General features: G+C 41.8%; 1 protein-coding gene and 2 non-coding genes across 3 annotated transcripts in view; 1 reads left to right on the top strand and 2 right to left on the bottom strand.

Annotated features, from left to right (window-relative positions):
* LOC112254673 (RNA-binding motif, single-stranded-interacting protein 2) overlaps positions 1-16,597 on the bottom strand; it is a 60,584-nt gene that overhangs the window by 28,373 nt on the left and 15,614 nt on the right. The window contains exons 2-4 of the mRNA XM_024427420.2: positions 8,745-8,911; positions 4,482-4,540; positions 3,993-4,084 (exon numbers count right to left, since the gene is read on the bottom strand). Coding sequence (XP_024283188.1) covers positions 3,993-4,084; positions 4,482-4,540; positions 8,745-8,911 — 318 coding nt within the window. The remainder of the gene's footprint in view (positions 1-3,992; positions 4,085-4,481; positions 4,541-8,744; positions 8,912-16,597) is intronic.
* LOC112255602 lies at positions 3,630-3,686 on the top strand. Its single transcript, XR_002954323.1, has one exon. It is a non-coding gene; the product is annotated as a U7 small nuclear RNA (small nuclear RNA).
* trnal-cag lies at positions 5,880-5,962 on the bottom strand. Its single transcript has one exon. It is a non-coding gene; the product is annotated as a tRNA-Leu (tRNA).

Raw genomic sequence — 16,597 nt, 5'->3', positions numbered from 1 at the left:
TACAAACATGACAACAACATGACCCACATTCAGTGACAGTACGTACAAGGAAATAACCTGACTAATGCAAATATATTTTACTTTAGTGTCTGATTTCAGATTTAGACAGATACTGTTTAAATCAGGGATGAACAAAACAGGGTGGTCATCACTGTCAGTGTCTGTGGGTTTCTCCTTGCCTTTTAATCACAGACTGAGTTATACCTGGGTAACCTAACAACCCATAAGCCCAGTTCAGAAGGCCAGGCCATGATGCAGAGTAGCTCACTGTAGCTCACAGGCCCAAAATGACTTCTAATAGGGCACTCTCCACTGTTTTGTCCACTACCAACTTCTCAGTTACAGTGGCAAGAAAAAGTATGTGAACCCTTTGGAATTATCTGGATTTCTGCATAAATTGGTCATAACAATCTTCATCTAAGTCACAACAACAGACAAACACAGTCTGCTTAAACTAATAACTCACAAATTATTATATATGTTTTGTTTATATTGAATACATAATTTAAACATTCACAGTGTAGGTTGGAAAAAGTATGTGAACCCCTAGGCTAATGATTTCTACAAAAGCTAATTGGAGTCAGGTGTCAGCTAACATGGAGTATAATCATTGAGACGAGATTGGAGATGTTGGTTAGAGCTGCCTTGCCCTATAAAAAACACACAGAATTTGAGTTTGCTATTCACAAGAAGCATTACCTGATGTGAACCATGCCTCGAACAAAAGAGATCTCAGAAGACGCAAGATTAAGAATTGTTGACTTGTATAAAGCTGGAAAGAGTTAAAAGTATCTTTAAAAGCCTTGATGTTTATCAGTCCACGGTAAGACAAACTGTCTATAAATGGAGAACGTTTAGCACTGTTACTACTCTCCCTAGGAGTGGCCATCCTGCAAAGATGACTGCAAGAGCACAGTGCAGATCTCAATGAGGTTAAGAAGAATCTTAGAGTGTCAGCTAAAGACTTAAAGAAATCTCTGGAACATGCTAATATCTCTGTTGACGAGTCTACACTACGTAAAACACTAAACAAGAATGGTGTTCATGGGTGGACACCACGGAAGAAGCCACTGCTGTCCTAAAAAAACATTGCTGCACGTCTGAACTTCGCAAAAGAGCATCTGGATGTTCCACAGCGCTACTGGCAAAATATTCTGTGGACAGAAGAAACTAAAGTTGAGTTGTTTGGAAGGAACACACAACACTATGTGTTGATAAAGTATGGGTATAGCTTTAAAACACTGAAGTGCATTACGGGTAACGCAGTAAGTTAACTTTTGGGTTTTGAATGCAATATTGTGTGATGAGGATGTAGCCGTACGTACTATGAGCAACGCTCTTTTTGCTCCAATAGCCCACTATTTTATTTTGTTATTCAGACTACCTCAAATGATGTACAAGTTTTAATAAAAGGGAACTATTTCAGTGGAATTCCAGACTAACTCGTCATTAGCAGCGGATAACATCCCCAAATGTGGGATTTACCCCAGAGCATCCGTAAATTGCCCTGGCCTCCGAGCTAGCAAGTGAAGGCTCCCCTGAGCCGTCCTAACTACGGTCTGGAGGCGAGGAAGGAAAGGCAACATACGTGTGGAGAAAGAAAGGCACAGCACACCAACATCAAAACCTCATCCCAACTGTAAAGTATGGTGAAGGGAGCATCATGGTTTGGAGCTGCTTTGCTGCCTCAGGGCCTGGACAGCTTGCTATCATCAATGGAAAAATGAATTCCCAAGTTTATCAAGACATTTTGCAGGAGAATGTAAAGCTATCTGTCCGCCAATTGAAGCTCAACAGAAGTTGGGTGATGCAACGGGACAACGACCCAAAACACAAAAGTAAGTCAACAACAGAATGGCTTCAACAGAAGAAAATAGTGTGGAGTGGCCTAGTAAGAGTCCTGACCTCAACCCGATTGAGATGCTGTGGCATGACCTTGAGGACGTTTCACACCAAACATCCCAAGAATATTGCTGAACGGAAACAGTTTAGTAAAGAGGAATGGTCCAAAATTCCTCCTGACTGTTGTGCAGGTCTGATTCACAACTACAGAAAAGGTTTGGATGAGGGTATTGCTGCCAAAGTAGGGTCAACCAGTTATTAAAACCAAGGGTTCACATACTTTTTACACCCTGCACTGTGCATGTTTACACGGTGTGTTCAATAAAGACATGCAAACATATCATTGTTTGTGTGTTATTAGTTTAAGCAGACTGTGTTTGTCTATTGTTGTGACTTAGATGAAGATCAGATCAAATTTTATAACCAATTTATGCAAATCCAGGTAATTCCAAAGGGTCACATACTTTCTCTTGCCACTGTATACTGTTTATGTAAGTTAGGCTATTGTGTTCTAACTTCTATTACAGTGAGTGTCTGGATACAATATCTGGGTAGCAGGAGGAGTGATTAGATGGACACTGATTTTCAGTTGCAAGGCTCGTCTTAATTCTGAAGTTAGTGTATTAACTCCTGTGCTGCTCCATCTTCGCTCTGTAGTAGTGAAGTGACTTGGACCCTGTTGCAGGGCCGGATTGGAGTGATTGTAGTCCTATAGTGTCAGCCCCAGGCCCAGATACAAACCCAGGCAGGCACAGGCCAGCTCATTGTCCCCGTCCCATTGACGGCGGATGCGGTGGCACCCTTCCCGGGGCCCTCTCAATGGGGGGCCTGAGAGGCACAGAGGGATAAGCTTAATAGGCCCACAACAGTCCCTTTGACTGCAAACACCCACACAAAGAGCTCAGGACAAGGCCCACAGCAGGAGCCGCTTAGCAGGACACACATATTGCTAGCCACACAAAGGAGGAGGGAAAGAGGGATGGGTGAAAAGGGGCAAGGGGAGATGTGAGAATAGAGGTGAAGAGGAGAGGAAGAGTCAAGAGAGGGAAGAGGAGAAACAACCAGTTCCATCTGATAGACTTCCTGTTCTCCTCAGATGCTGTGACCTCTTTACCCTCCCTCTTTACCCTCCCACCCAGCCAACTGCCAGCTAACTAAGATCTTGAGAAGGTGCCAAGAGAACACTTATCACCATTCAGGCCATAACATACAGTATAAGTATAACAGTATAAGAGCTCACCTTTGTAACCACTGGGAATGTTGGAGGGAGTGTGTTTGCATGAACACTGTCTCTCCTTTTTGTAGTTCAATATAGATGCCAATTTGGCAGAACTAACTGTCAATTCACCATCAAATCAAATAAATTATTTGAAAGTTCAAGTTCGCTGAACACTCCCACATAAAAAAATACAACAGTTTATTATAGAATTCTACAGTACTTACTACAGAATTCTATAGTAAACTGTAGTATACTGTAGAATAGTATACTACACACTGTAGTATCCCTCGATCATGTGTAGTACAATGTTGTAGTATACTGTAGGATACTATAGTCAATACTACAGTAATGTCTGCAAAAACACTACCCTTTTTAAACTATAGTAAATAATAAAGTATTTAATTTGCATATACCCTGCCCATTCCCCTATATTGCAATTTGTGCCACCAATAAGTGAAAAACCGACATGCAAAGTATAGATCATATATGATGTTCCCTACAAGTTCTAGAAAAGAGCAGAAGCGCTGAACTATCCGTTCAGACCCCAGTCCTACCTACATACAGGTTAGGGTAAATCTGCTCTTTTAGTATTTCTCCAGTAGGTTTCCTGAAGGAGAAAGCCTCCACTTCTATGTCACAGAAAATAAAACAAAAACACTATAGTAAATACTACAGTAATGTCCGCAAAAACACTACAGTAAATACTACAGTATACTACAATCCACAAAACAGTACATTAATTACTATAGTATATACTACAGTTTTCTTATAGTTTTCTTTATACTATAGCTAACTGTAAATACTACAGTATACTACAGTAAATACACTACAATGAATTCTACAGTAAAGTCTGCAAAAACACTAGAGTGAATACTATAGTATTTATACCATAGTATACAATAGCATTTTTGTAAATGAATGTGTGTCTTACCTTGGCCATCTGAGCCTGGGCACCACTGGACTTCAGGGAGGTCACTGCTTTCTGGGCCGCTGTCGGACTGTCAAAGTCCACAAAGCCATAGCCTACACAACACATATACACACACATTTTTATATTCGTACAAAATGTTCATGATTGATAAGTAAGATTGTAATTCAAAATGGCTGTTAGATTAACTACAGGTGTTTAAAGTCTAAAGACAATCTGTAAAATGTCTAAAGTTTAGTGGATTTATAGATTTATACAGTATATTAGTAGACCTGTAACCAGACTAATACTTTAACATTATATTATATAGCCTAATACCATTGAATATTGTATAATGCAGTTGTGATCGAGTTTGAGTCCATAAATCCATGAGCTTGTTTAAGGAGACACAGTCAACAAAACAACACTAGACACTAACACTATCTTTCCAGGTTAAATGTAAGTGGCATCTGTGCCATGAACCAAACAACCTGTTGAACTCTGAACTCTCACCTTTGCACTTGTTGGTGGTTTTGTCCAGGATGGCCTTGGTGGAAACAATCTTCCCATACCTTCAAAACAAAAACACATAAACATGACATCATCAGACCATATGAGGAGGGGGTGACTATCGGACATTTTGTGTAATCTCCCTAACATTTAGACACAAACACTTCCTAATGCTGGGTAATTATGCATGCACACACACACACACACACACACACACACACACACACACACACACACACACACACACACACACACACACACACACACACACACACACACACACACACACACACACACACACACACACACACACAAATCAGACCAATAGGCAAGCAGTACGTAATTTTGAAACGTATAAAAGCCTTCGTTGTTTTTCACGTAGTAAAATCCAGGTGAAGACTAACAAATTGGTATTTACTTTTATCCAGGATTGCAACTTTCACTGGGGATGGGGGGGACATGTCCACATTCTGAAATTGCATTTTTGTCCCCCCCAGTTTAATCATTGAATGTGATACAAAATAAGGCAACGGTGTGCTTTAGGACCATGCAGATGCCTCCGAGCGGTCGGGTAGGCTGACAGGATTCAGCCGACAGGATAAAAAAACAACTTCTAAAACCAAAGTTGCGCCCCTGCTTTTATCAATACAGAAGCAAATAACTTCTACTGTCCATCAAGTGTTGCTGAATTTCACACTCACAGGTTAGAGGTCAAATGATACAAAGTATCGTATCAACATGCTCACAATGCACGCCACTCTGATTATGGCACGCCACTCTGATTATGGCACGCCACTCTGATGATGATACAAATGTAAAAACAGCCAGGGCTCATGGACACGAAACAAACAAACAAATGTAACAACTTTGCTTGCTCCCAAACCCAGAGGCACAACTTCAGTTTTGCTGTTCAATGTATTATCTGGATGAATATTTTTCTAAGCGCACTGGTGCTACCAAATAAAAATCTGAGGTCACACAACAAATATTTATGAACACAGCAAATATTTATGAACATAACAAATATTTATGAACACAGCAAATATTTATGAACACAGCAAATATTTATGAACACAGCAAATATTTATGAACACAGCAAATATTTATGAACATAGGCTTATTCGACCAAAATGGTGGCACTTTAGAGAACTGACTGTCTAATGTGACACAGACTGTCCTGTATAGCAGGACAGTATCGAAAAATATAGCAAAACATAATAGAGTTAATTAAGGTGTTCGCTTGACAGTCGCTGAACCCAGGTTTGAATCCCGGTCGGGGCTACCCCCCAAATTTCCTACAATATAAACAAAGAGCAGTAGAATAGGACATTTAAAGGACTGCTTAGTAGTATGCAGTGTAACTTTACAGTACAATGGTATAGGATAGTGAAATAAAATGGATGTCAGAAGTGGGATTCAAACCTACGCCTCCAGTGGAGACTGCGGCCTGAATGCAGCGCCTTAGACCGCTCGGCCATCCTGACTTCTGCTAGTCAGAGAGAGAGAGGTCCTGCCCTCCACTGTCTCTGTGTAATGCAGTCAGCGAGGGCGGCTGGTGTTCCACTGGCTGGCCCTAACAGAGTACTGGGGTGGAGTGTAAAGTGTAACTGGATCCTTCACCCCTTCCTGTCCCCTGTCTCTCGACTGTCCTCTGCTCCCACACTCTCTTTCCACCTCTGGGTCCTAAAGCCTGGCCGTTAGCCACACATGAAGTTGCCCCTAAACTCTGACACAGAGTCAGATCTTCTTTCATTCCTCTGTTGGTTAAAACCTCTGACTCCCCATCCCGCATGAGGGAGCGTAATCATCGACTAACACTAATTAGCATAACGCAACGGACAAAAAATATTCCTAGAAAATATTCCTATTCATGAAAATCACAAGTGAAATGTATTGAAACACAGCTTAGCCTTTTGTTAATCACCCTGTCATCTCAGATTTTCAAAATATGCTTTACAGCCAAAGCTAGACAAACATTAGTGTAAGTTTATCGATAGCCTAGCATAGCATTTTGTCCAGCTAGCAGCAGGTAACTTGGTCACGGAAATCAGAAAAGCAATCAAATTAAATCGTTTACCTTTGATGAGCTTCGGAAGTTTTCACTCACGAGACTCCCAGTTAGATAGCCAATGTTCCTTTTTTCCCAAAATATTATTTTTGTAGGTGAAATAGCTCCGTTTGTTCTTCACCTTTGGCTGAGAAATCGCCCGGAAATTGCAGTCAAGAAAACGGCGAAAAATATTCAAAATTAGCTCCATAATATCGACAGAAACATGGCAAACGTTGTTTATAATCAATCCTCAAGGTGTTTTTCAAATATCTATTTGATAATATATCCCCCGGGACAATTGGTTTTTCAGTAGGACCGATTGGAATAATGGCTACCTCTGTATTTTACGCGAGAATCACTCTGGGAGCCATCAGGTGACCAGTTGCACAATGTAGCCGCTTACGGGTATTCTTCAACATAAATGCGTAAAACTACGTCACAATGCTGTAGACACCTTGGGGAATACGGAGAAAAAGTAATCTGGTCGATAGCCCATTCACTGCTCAATAGGGATGCATTGGAACGCAGCGCTTTCAAAACATGAGGCACTTCCGGATTGGATTTTTCTCAGGCTTTCGCCTGCAATATCAGTTCTGTTATACTCACAGACAATATTTTTACAGTTTTGGAAACTTTAGAGTGTTTTCTATCCTAAGCTCTCAATTATATGCATATTCTAGCATCTTGTCCTGACAAAATATCCCGTTTACTACGGGAACGTTATTTTTCAAAAAATGAAAATACTAGATGAATACTAAATGAAAATACTAGTCACAAAAGGTTTTAAGGTTACAATTGGAAGTTAGGTAATCGGATTTTAGATTTGTGAATAGGAGGACATTTCTACCTTGAGCCATATGACCATGGCCATATGACCATACGACCAATGCCCACTAACTTTTTGGTGGGGATGTGCCCTCTTTTGTAATGGAGAGAGAGAGAAATATTTTGTGTTGTCATTAACAAAGTCATGCATCCTGTTGAACAGTTCAAAGGTTGTGTGGCAGTAACTCTCTGACCTTGCTCCTACCTCAACTTCATCAACAGTTGTTGTAAAGTGTGTGTATGTGTGTGTGTGTGTGTGTGTGTGTGTGTGTGTGTGTGTGTGTCGTAGGGAGGGGAGGATGGGGTAGAAGGTCTTAACTCTGACCCACTTACAGGCCTGTGGCATTCTTTACCCAGCATGCCATGCTATTCTTTTCCCAGTCAATTGCATTTCACCTCCAAGGTTCTCTTCTCCGCCAATGCCCTCCACCTCCCCTACTCCAACACATATTACACAAACCCACCCCTCCCTCTCCAACTTGATGTCAATCTCCAGGCTTTACCCTGTTAAGTCCGAGTTTTCTGTTTTAAATAGCAATTAAAAATTCCTAGTCCTCTCTAGGTCACTCACTCTACACTCCTTCACTTATCTAAACATAATTAGAATGCATCCAAACGGTATGCTATTAACAGAGGCTATGTCTGCATACCAATTCTCTCTCCTTCTTCCCAAAGTGTGCAATTGTCACTTCCCTTCACTGATTTGATAAGAAATATGGTGGAAACTCTAACTAGCCCATGGCTCCACCAATCCAATGCTTTAAGATTTGTTGGAAGTAGTGAACAAGTGCACGCTTCAGGAGAAAGGAGATATTATTGGGACACACTCAGTGTGTGTCCACATTGCTGTTTCTGTTTCACACTCCCACACTCCCCAGCACCTAAGCCCCTACCTCCTGTTACCCTCCTGGTGTGGTTTTTCTGGTGCCTGGGCTGGATGTTACACTATGTGTTAGTGAAAGCAAGCCTGCCTTTTTTGACTGTATGTGTTGTGTTGTGTTGTGTGTGTGTGTGTGTGTGTGTGTGGGGGGGGGGTGGTTTTCTCCTGCTGAGGCTCACCAGTCTGTTTAGAATATACAGCCACAACAACCCTTGTCGCAACACGTGTAGAGGTTGTATAGCCAACCATAATGCAGCAAAGTCAACCAGTTCTGATCTGAGGGTAGGTTCTTATATAGGTAGCCTGACAGTAATAACTGTAGTCACTTTGTGACAAAGTAGCACCTATTGAAGAGCTCCAGGTAGAATTCACCTTTGGGCACAGATCTAGGATTTGTTTATCCCGCTCCTAACCACCAGGATGAAAATACTAAACTGATCTTAAATCAGCATCTAGAGGCAACACCCTACCCATGTAAAAGAAAGTGGGCAAGTAGGAGAAGAAGACCTACGGCTGGCATAGCTTAACCAGGTCCTGGTCTGTAGTCCCGGGGTGAAGACCGCGGATGTACAGGTTAGTTTTACTCAGCTGATCCACTCCCCCGACATTGCTGTTGCTGCTGCTGTTGGTATTGGGACTGGGGGGTGCCATCTGGTGGCTGGAGGACACATATGACTGCTGTAGAGAGAGAGAGAGAGAGAGAGAGAGAAAGAGAAAAAGAGAGAGATTATGTATCAGAGGTATTCAAATTCATGCCTGGAAATCCAGACTACTGTGTCCTATGTCTAAATCAGTCCTTGATTAGAAGAAAGATTGAAAATCAGCATTGGAACTGGCTACGAGGTCCTGATTTGAATTTGTCTGTTACGTATCATATATTGGGAAGGGCTGTGTCATGAAGGCACTAAAGCTCCCTTGGGTCTTCTGGTAGACCACGGAGATGATAAAAGATTTAGTCATGATTTTGGAATGGAAAAATATTATAAAATGGTGGGAGTGTGAGTTGGAAGATTCTTCTCTTTCTAGCCAGTTAAGAACATGTGTGGGAGTGTATTCAGTTCAGGTACCTTAAATTTTCATAAATTATTCACAGCGTTCTTTGAATTGTTACAGCTGTTACCTTTCAAAAGGACTAAAACTCAAACCACGGTTTTTAGCGAACACAGCTTCAAAATGGAGGCACAAGAGACAGGCGATTGTGTGAGAGAAGCGTAAAATGATATCACACAGCCCTCATGTCAACACTCACCAATACTGCATTCTGAAGTGAACGTGGGGCCTCTGCTGTCTAGGTCATATTGGGAAAATGGGCCTCTTTTCTGCTTACTCCATACTGGGCAACTGCTCCTTTTTTCACTATCAAAACTTTCAAAACCGCAGAAGATTCCTCTGCTTTGCACAGCGAAACCCAATGATTCAAAGAACAACATACACCAACATGAATGTTTCCCTTTTGTTCTTTGTGAGAAGTCATGAGCTGTCTTTTCTTCCATACCACCCTCTCTGTATAAAGGGAGCACTTCAAAACACGATACAAACATCTGGTCAGGCTTACAGTCTTTTATCTCTACTCCAAAACCACAGGTTTAACTCGGTTGTTCAGACATTTCCCTCTCACTCCTCTCTGTCTCAGTCAATTGTCTCCTCAACAATACAGCGTGGCTAACTGTTGCTCGACTCCCTGGGGGAAAAAAGTAAACAATTCAAACAATGAGGTCAGCTCAGTCCACAATAGGTCCAAGGTCTGTACGTTCATAAGCACCGCGGTTACATATGTCACAGCAAAGGGGAAATGAGGAGACGAGAGCTCCCAATGATCATTAACAAAATACTATTTGAGAAGAGTTCCCCATCAGCTGAGCCTGGCACAGGACAGCAGCATTCTCTGACCTGCTGTTTATAACAAGCTGCTTAATGCATTTATAACAGCTCTATTCCAGCCTATGAAAACTCTCCCTATAGCACTTCAGCATTCTGGATGGTGCGACAATAGCCTATGGGGAGGATCAGTTATTCAACACACTGTGAGTTGCTAAACACAAACATGGAGCATTGCGGAACAGGCAAGTTTCCCATGAATGAGTCTGGAATAGTTGGACTCAAAAGAAAATGTTTTTGCTTCACTTGAATCCAGTAATTTTTATTTCACAACTGTTGACTGAAATAGTTTTTTTCTCTGACAGTAATAATGGTTTGATTACATTTGGAATGAGTGTTCTTTCATTCATTTGGAGATTTATTGAAGTTGCTTCCCAGGAATATAATAATTTCCAAAACAACTATATTGATGCAATAACACAATTTTAGTGTATCAACATTACACAATGCTTTTAACAGTCTCGCATAAACACTCCTACGACAGCAAATTAACACCAGTGGTATAGAAGCTGAGAGTGTTTGTCATTGTGAAGGAGTTTGTGTGTGTGTGTGTGTGTGTGTGTGTGTGTGTGTGTGTGTGTGTGTGTGTGTGTGTGTGAATCAATTTGAGTGTTTTAATGCCATTTTTCCAAAATCTACCAGCCACGTGTCGTCGTCTGACATATGAAACATTCCCCAAAGCTCCTCAACCCTGCAAACCTCTCTCCAGTAGCTTATTCCAGGGTGTTGTGTAGAATCCTGCCTACAGTATAGCTCTCTTATAGAGGCCCTCTCCTCTCCTGTTCCTTACCTGTCTCTCCTGAAGGGGTTCTAATTAAACCAAGCCCAGTGGGTGAGCTGCACCAAGGGGACAAAGGGGAAGGTTGAGACGCAGATGGGCGAGTCAAGAGCAAGGGATGAATCTCGCTAATTGAACCCTATTCACGGAGGCACAGTGTCCTCCTTTGTGTCCCCTAAAACACCCCCTGACCCATCACTGGCACCCCGACAGACCCCCCTGCAGCACAGGCTGCCAGGCTCATTTCTCCAAGGCTTAATCTCCTCTTTCTCCGATGCTGATTCAGCCTGAAAATATTCTCCCTGTTTGCTCATGTTAGATGACATAGAGGCATGCCCTGGTCAAATTAAAACACAATAAGACAGGGGGGAGTTGTATTCCTCTCCCTCTCTCATACACATGCACAGGTACACACACTGGCAAACCCATGTTGGTGTTAATGGTATGCATGGCAAGCAAATACATTTCTTACTCTTTTTTTCTAATGAATAGATGAATGCTGATCATTACATGCTTGTATGTACTCTAGAAATGACTGAATATGTTGGGGGGTGTGTGTATATGCTATGTGAGAAAGAAACAAATTCAGGAATGATGTGCCCATTCAAACATCTTTATAGGAACTTGAAATCTCACAGGGTAAGAGTAAGACATGATTACTACAGTACCCTTTAATTCAGCAGACTAGGGCTACACACACAGCTGCTGTGGAAGATCAGAGCAATCTTATTCCTCTCGGTTTGCCAAAATGAGGGATTATGAGTCCAGCAAGAAAGGTATGTGGGATGGACTGGAGCAGCTTCCGTCATACCAAACCTAGTTGCTACTGAGTCTGCAACTTCTGCTTGTCATGAATACTGTAAATACCCACACAGGTGCTTTCTTACATTTACACAGTCTAGAGTGTGGGTCCCTCAGACTAAATCATAGTAGTTACCTTATCCTGTGACCCCTCTAGTTTTCAGAGCATACACAAACAAAACGCACACACACACAATCTGTAAGGGTTTTCTTCATCTGAAGGAGAAGCGGACCAAAATGCAGCGTGCTTTCTTTGATTCATGTTTAATAACAAAAAGATAAACACGAACACTACAAAACAATAAACGTGGAAAACCAAAAACAGCCCTATCTGGTGCAAAACACAGAGACAGGAACAATCACCCACAAACACACAGTGAAACCCAGGCTACCTAAATATGGTTCCCAATCAGAGACAATGACTAACACCTGCCTCTGATTGAGAACCATATCAGGCCAGACATAGAAATAGACAAACAAGACAAACAACATAGAATGCCCACTCAGATCACACCCTGACCAACCAAAACATTGAAACATACAAAGCAAACTATGGTCAGGGTGTGACACAATCTTTATGTGGTGCACACTGCACAGAACACCAGAAGAATTATCACTGAATTATCGCAGTGAATTATTGTAATGTTTGTGTATGTATTAATAATGGGATGGGTTGCGAACTGGCGATTTGACACAAAAATAAAATGTAATTAATTAATTCACACACACAGGACAACACCATAAGTAAGCCTCAACTTTTTTTCCTTCAACAGTCTCTCCGCTACCAACCTGACAATTTCTACTAAGACTAGGCTACCCAATCAGCATTAGGCCTACACTGAAATGCTTCCAGCCTCCCTATCAATACATTAGACAACCTTTAATAAATTCATATATTCCCCACTTCCTCCATGATGGGCAGAAAAAGGGCCAGTGAAATACTGCTTTTCACTCACCATTTAATTGGCGTGCCAGGACCACCCTGTTGTTAATTAGTTTCAGGAAATCCTAGCGCACAAGCCCATTCTCCCTTAAATCTAACTCTCTACTTACTGTCTGTCTGTATGTCTTGTTTCTTGTCTGTCTGTTTCTATCTCTGTCTCCTGTTGGGCTTGTCATCAGGGGGTATGACTAGTTTCCTGTATCCTATACCTGGAGCATTTGCTCCCACCTCCAAAAGGAGAGTCCACTGACTGACCGTCTGTCTGTCTGATTGACCAACTGAGTGACACACAGATTTGTTAACTGTCTGACTGAGGCAGCCTCCAGTTGGGTCCGGATTAAATTATCTTCAAAATACGAAATTTGTTTAGTTGAGGGATTAGATAAACTAGAAATACTCTTTCAGATCCAATGAAATTGCCTACATTTGAGTACATTTAGACCAAATACTTATAGTCAAATGCTTAACACTTTTGCTATGTTAAACCCAATCAGTCAATTTGATATTCAAATTAAACCATTCTACCTATTTAAATATATAATTTGTCTGAAAACAATCCATCTATTCAACTACTGTGCTCTCCGATCCACCTGATGAAAGACTTGTTTTTCCCTCTCCTGTTCTCCAGCCAACACACTGATACAACCACAAAGCAAAAAGCTTGGTTGATTACAGTAAAAGGAAGTAATTATTGCCAACCTGGCTGTATTTTTGCCTCAGGTGACAGGCAAATGTTACTCTGAACATTGGCTGAACGTTCCTGTGCTGTGGTTTATAGTCGGCAGGCTGGTACAGAGTACAGAGGCAGACAGGACATATTTTTTCTGCTTGCTCCTGATCTTATCATGCAGTCATTTTCATCAGCCAGCCAGCCAGCCACTCTACATTTCTACCAGGTGACGGAGGACACCAGGCTCCAGTCCAGACTCGTCCATGAAATCTCTCTCTCTCAATTCAAAGGGGCTTTATCTCTCTCTCCATCTCTTTATGTTTAATTCCTCTCTCTCTATATCTCTCCATCTCTTTATCTTCACTTCCTCTTTATCTCTCACCTACTATTCTCACCTTCTTCTTTCTCTTTCCTCTCTCTCTTGCATCCCTCTCTCTCTCTTTCATTTCTTTGACTTTCTGTCCCACATACATGCGTAATGTTCATGTACACATACTGATGTCAGAATATACACACACAGAGTTTTAGCTGCATGTGGCAGGTGGCAGAAGCTTGGGGAACCAGATCCTGCCTTTAAAACTGTGGCCCATAGCAGCTTATGAGATCTAACAATATGTGAGGCAGTCAGTGCCTGGGATCACTGCAGTGCTTGGCATCATATTTCAGATAGTTGTGCTTTCTCCAAGGACTCTCTCTCTCTTTCTCTCACTGTCTCTCTCTCTCTCTCTTCCTTGGACTACTCATGCGGTTGGCAATGGAGGGAGAGACCATTTTCAAAGACTGTCGCATTAAACAATGACAGAGAGCTAGATAAACATACAGTGTGAGCAGAGCCAATGGGACAAAGGAGACTGCACCGGCCAAGTTGATTCAGTTTCAAGCCACTACACCAGCAGAGTTTATCTTACTCACTGACTTACTGCACATATCCCACCCATCCACTACACCAGTAGAACTTACTGCACCTATCCCACCCATCCACTACACCAGTAGAACTTACTGCACCTATCCCACCCATCCACTACACCAGTAGAACTTACAGCACCTGTCCCACCCATCTCTTACACCAGTAGAACTTACTGCACATATCCCACCTATCCCACCTATCCATTACACCAGTAGAATTTACTGCACCTATCCCACCTATCCCCTACACCAGTCAAACGTACTGCACCTATCCCACCTATCCACTACACCAGTAGAACTTACTGCACCTATCCCATCTATCCACTAAACCAGTCAAACGTACTGCACCCATCACACCTATCCACTACACCAGTAGAACTTACTGCACCTATCCCACCCATCCACTACACCAGTAGAACTTACTGCACCTATCCCACCCGTCAACTACACCAGTAGAACTTACTGCACCTATCCCACCTGTCCACTACACCAGTCAAACTTACTGCACCTATCCCACCTATCCACTACACCAGTCAAACTTACTGCACCTATCCCACCTATCCACTACACCAGTCAAACTTACTGCACCTATCCCACCTATCCACTACACCAGTCAAACTTACTGCACCTATCCCACCTATCCACTACACCAGTCAAACTTACTGCACCTATCCCACCTGTCCACTACACCAGTCAAACTTACTGCACCTATCACACCTATCCACTACACCAGTCAAACTTACTGCACCTATCACACCTATCCACTACACCAGTATAACATATTGCACTTAGCCCACCCATTTACTACACCAGCCCAGCTTACAATGAATAAAGGTGTAGTGTCTGATAATGTCCACTGGTAGTTGGTGTAGCTGTAAATAGCAGTGTATCCATGTTTGAGAAGGCCCCCGGGGGACAAAAGGTTTGTACATGTTTCTCTACGTGAATTCATACAGGGCAAACAAAGGAGACAATCTAACACAGCCCAGATATACCAAGTCTGTAACAAAGTACAGACACCCAACAGAAGATTTACTGGCAGAGATACTAAATATAGATGTTAGCAGGACTGGAGGGGAAAACAGAAGGAAATAGATAGAGAGGTGTCATTTTAGGCATACATTTCTGCTGAAACAGAATGAAAAATGTTTCTTTCTAAAGTACAATGTATCAGAAAAGTATAGCACCAAGCATCTATATTACATTTCTGCATGTTGAAATAGGAAGTATTTCATATCACGGAGAAGACATTAAATGCATATTTATAACAATGTAATTGTATTTATATTAAACTCAAAAACCTTCAAAAATCAAACAGTATCTTAAAATGACATACTGCAATGGTCATTTATGAGAAAATCCAAAGAGGGAATGTTTACTTGAATTACAGTGCATTCGGGAAGTATTCAGACCCCTTCACTTCTTCCACATTTTGTTATGTTTCAGCCTTATTAAAAAAAAAAATGTTTCTTTGTATTATCTCATCAATTCTACATACAATTCTCATCAACCTACACACAATAACCCATAATGACAATTCAAAAACAGGTTTTTAGTAAAGGGACCTGAATATGTACGTAAATGTGATATTTCAGGTTTTATTTTGGGGGGGAGGGGGGTCAAAAATGTCCAAAAACCTGTTTCTGCTTTGTCATTATGGGCTATTGTACTGTACTGTGCATATGGAAAGTATTCAGACCTCTTGACTTTTCCACATTTTGTTACGTTACAGCCTTATTCTAAAATGGATTAAATAGTTTTTTCCCTCATCAATCTACACACAATACCCCTTAATGACAAAGCAAAAACAGGTTTTTAGAAATATCACATTTACATAAGTAGTCAGACCCTATACTCAGTACATTGTTGAAACACCTTTGGCAGCAATTACAGCCTTGAGTCTTGTTAGATATGACGCTACAAGCTTGGTGCACTTGTATTTGAGGAGTTTCTCCCATTCTTCTCTGCAGATCCTCTCAAGTTCAGTCAGGTTGGATGGGGAGCGTCGCTGCACAGCTATTTTCAGGTCTCTCCAGAGATGTTAGATCGGGTTCAAGTCCGGGTTCTGGTTGGGCCACTCAAGGACATTCAGAGACTTGTCCCAAAGCCATTCTTGCATTGTCTTGGCTGTGTGCTTAGGGTTGTTGTCCTGTTGGAAGCCTGTTGAACCTTCACCTCAGTCTGAGGTCATGAGAGCTCTGGAGCAGGTTTTCATCAAGGATCTCTCTGTACTTTATTCCGTTCATCTTTCCCTTGACCTTGACTAGTCATCCCCACAGCATGATGCTGCCACCACCATGCTTCACCTTGGGGCTGGTGCCAGGATTCCCCCCAGACGTGATGCTTGGCATTCAGGCCAAAGAGTTCCATCTTGTTTCTCATGGTCTG

Source organism: Oncorhynchus tshawytscha, linkage group LG07 (genome assembly GCF_018296145.1).
Source record: "Oncorhynchus tshawytscha isolate Ot180627B linkage group LG07, Otsh_v2.0, whole genome shotgun sequence".
Lineage (NCBI taxonomy): Eukaryota > Metazoa > Chordata > Actinopteri > Salmoniformes > Salmonidae > Oncorhynchus > Oncorhynchus tshawytscha.
This window is presented reverse-complemented; position numbering and strand designations above follow the sequence as displayed.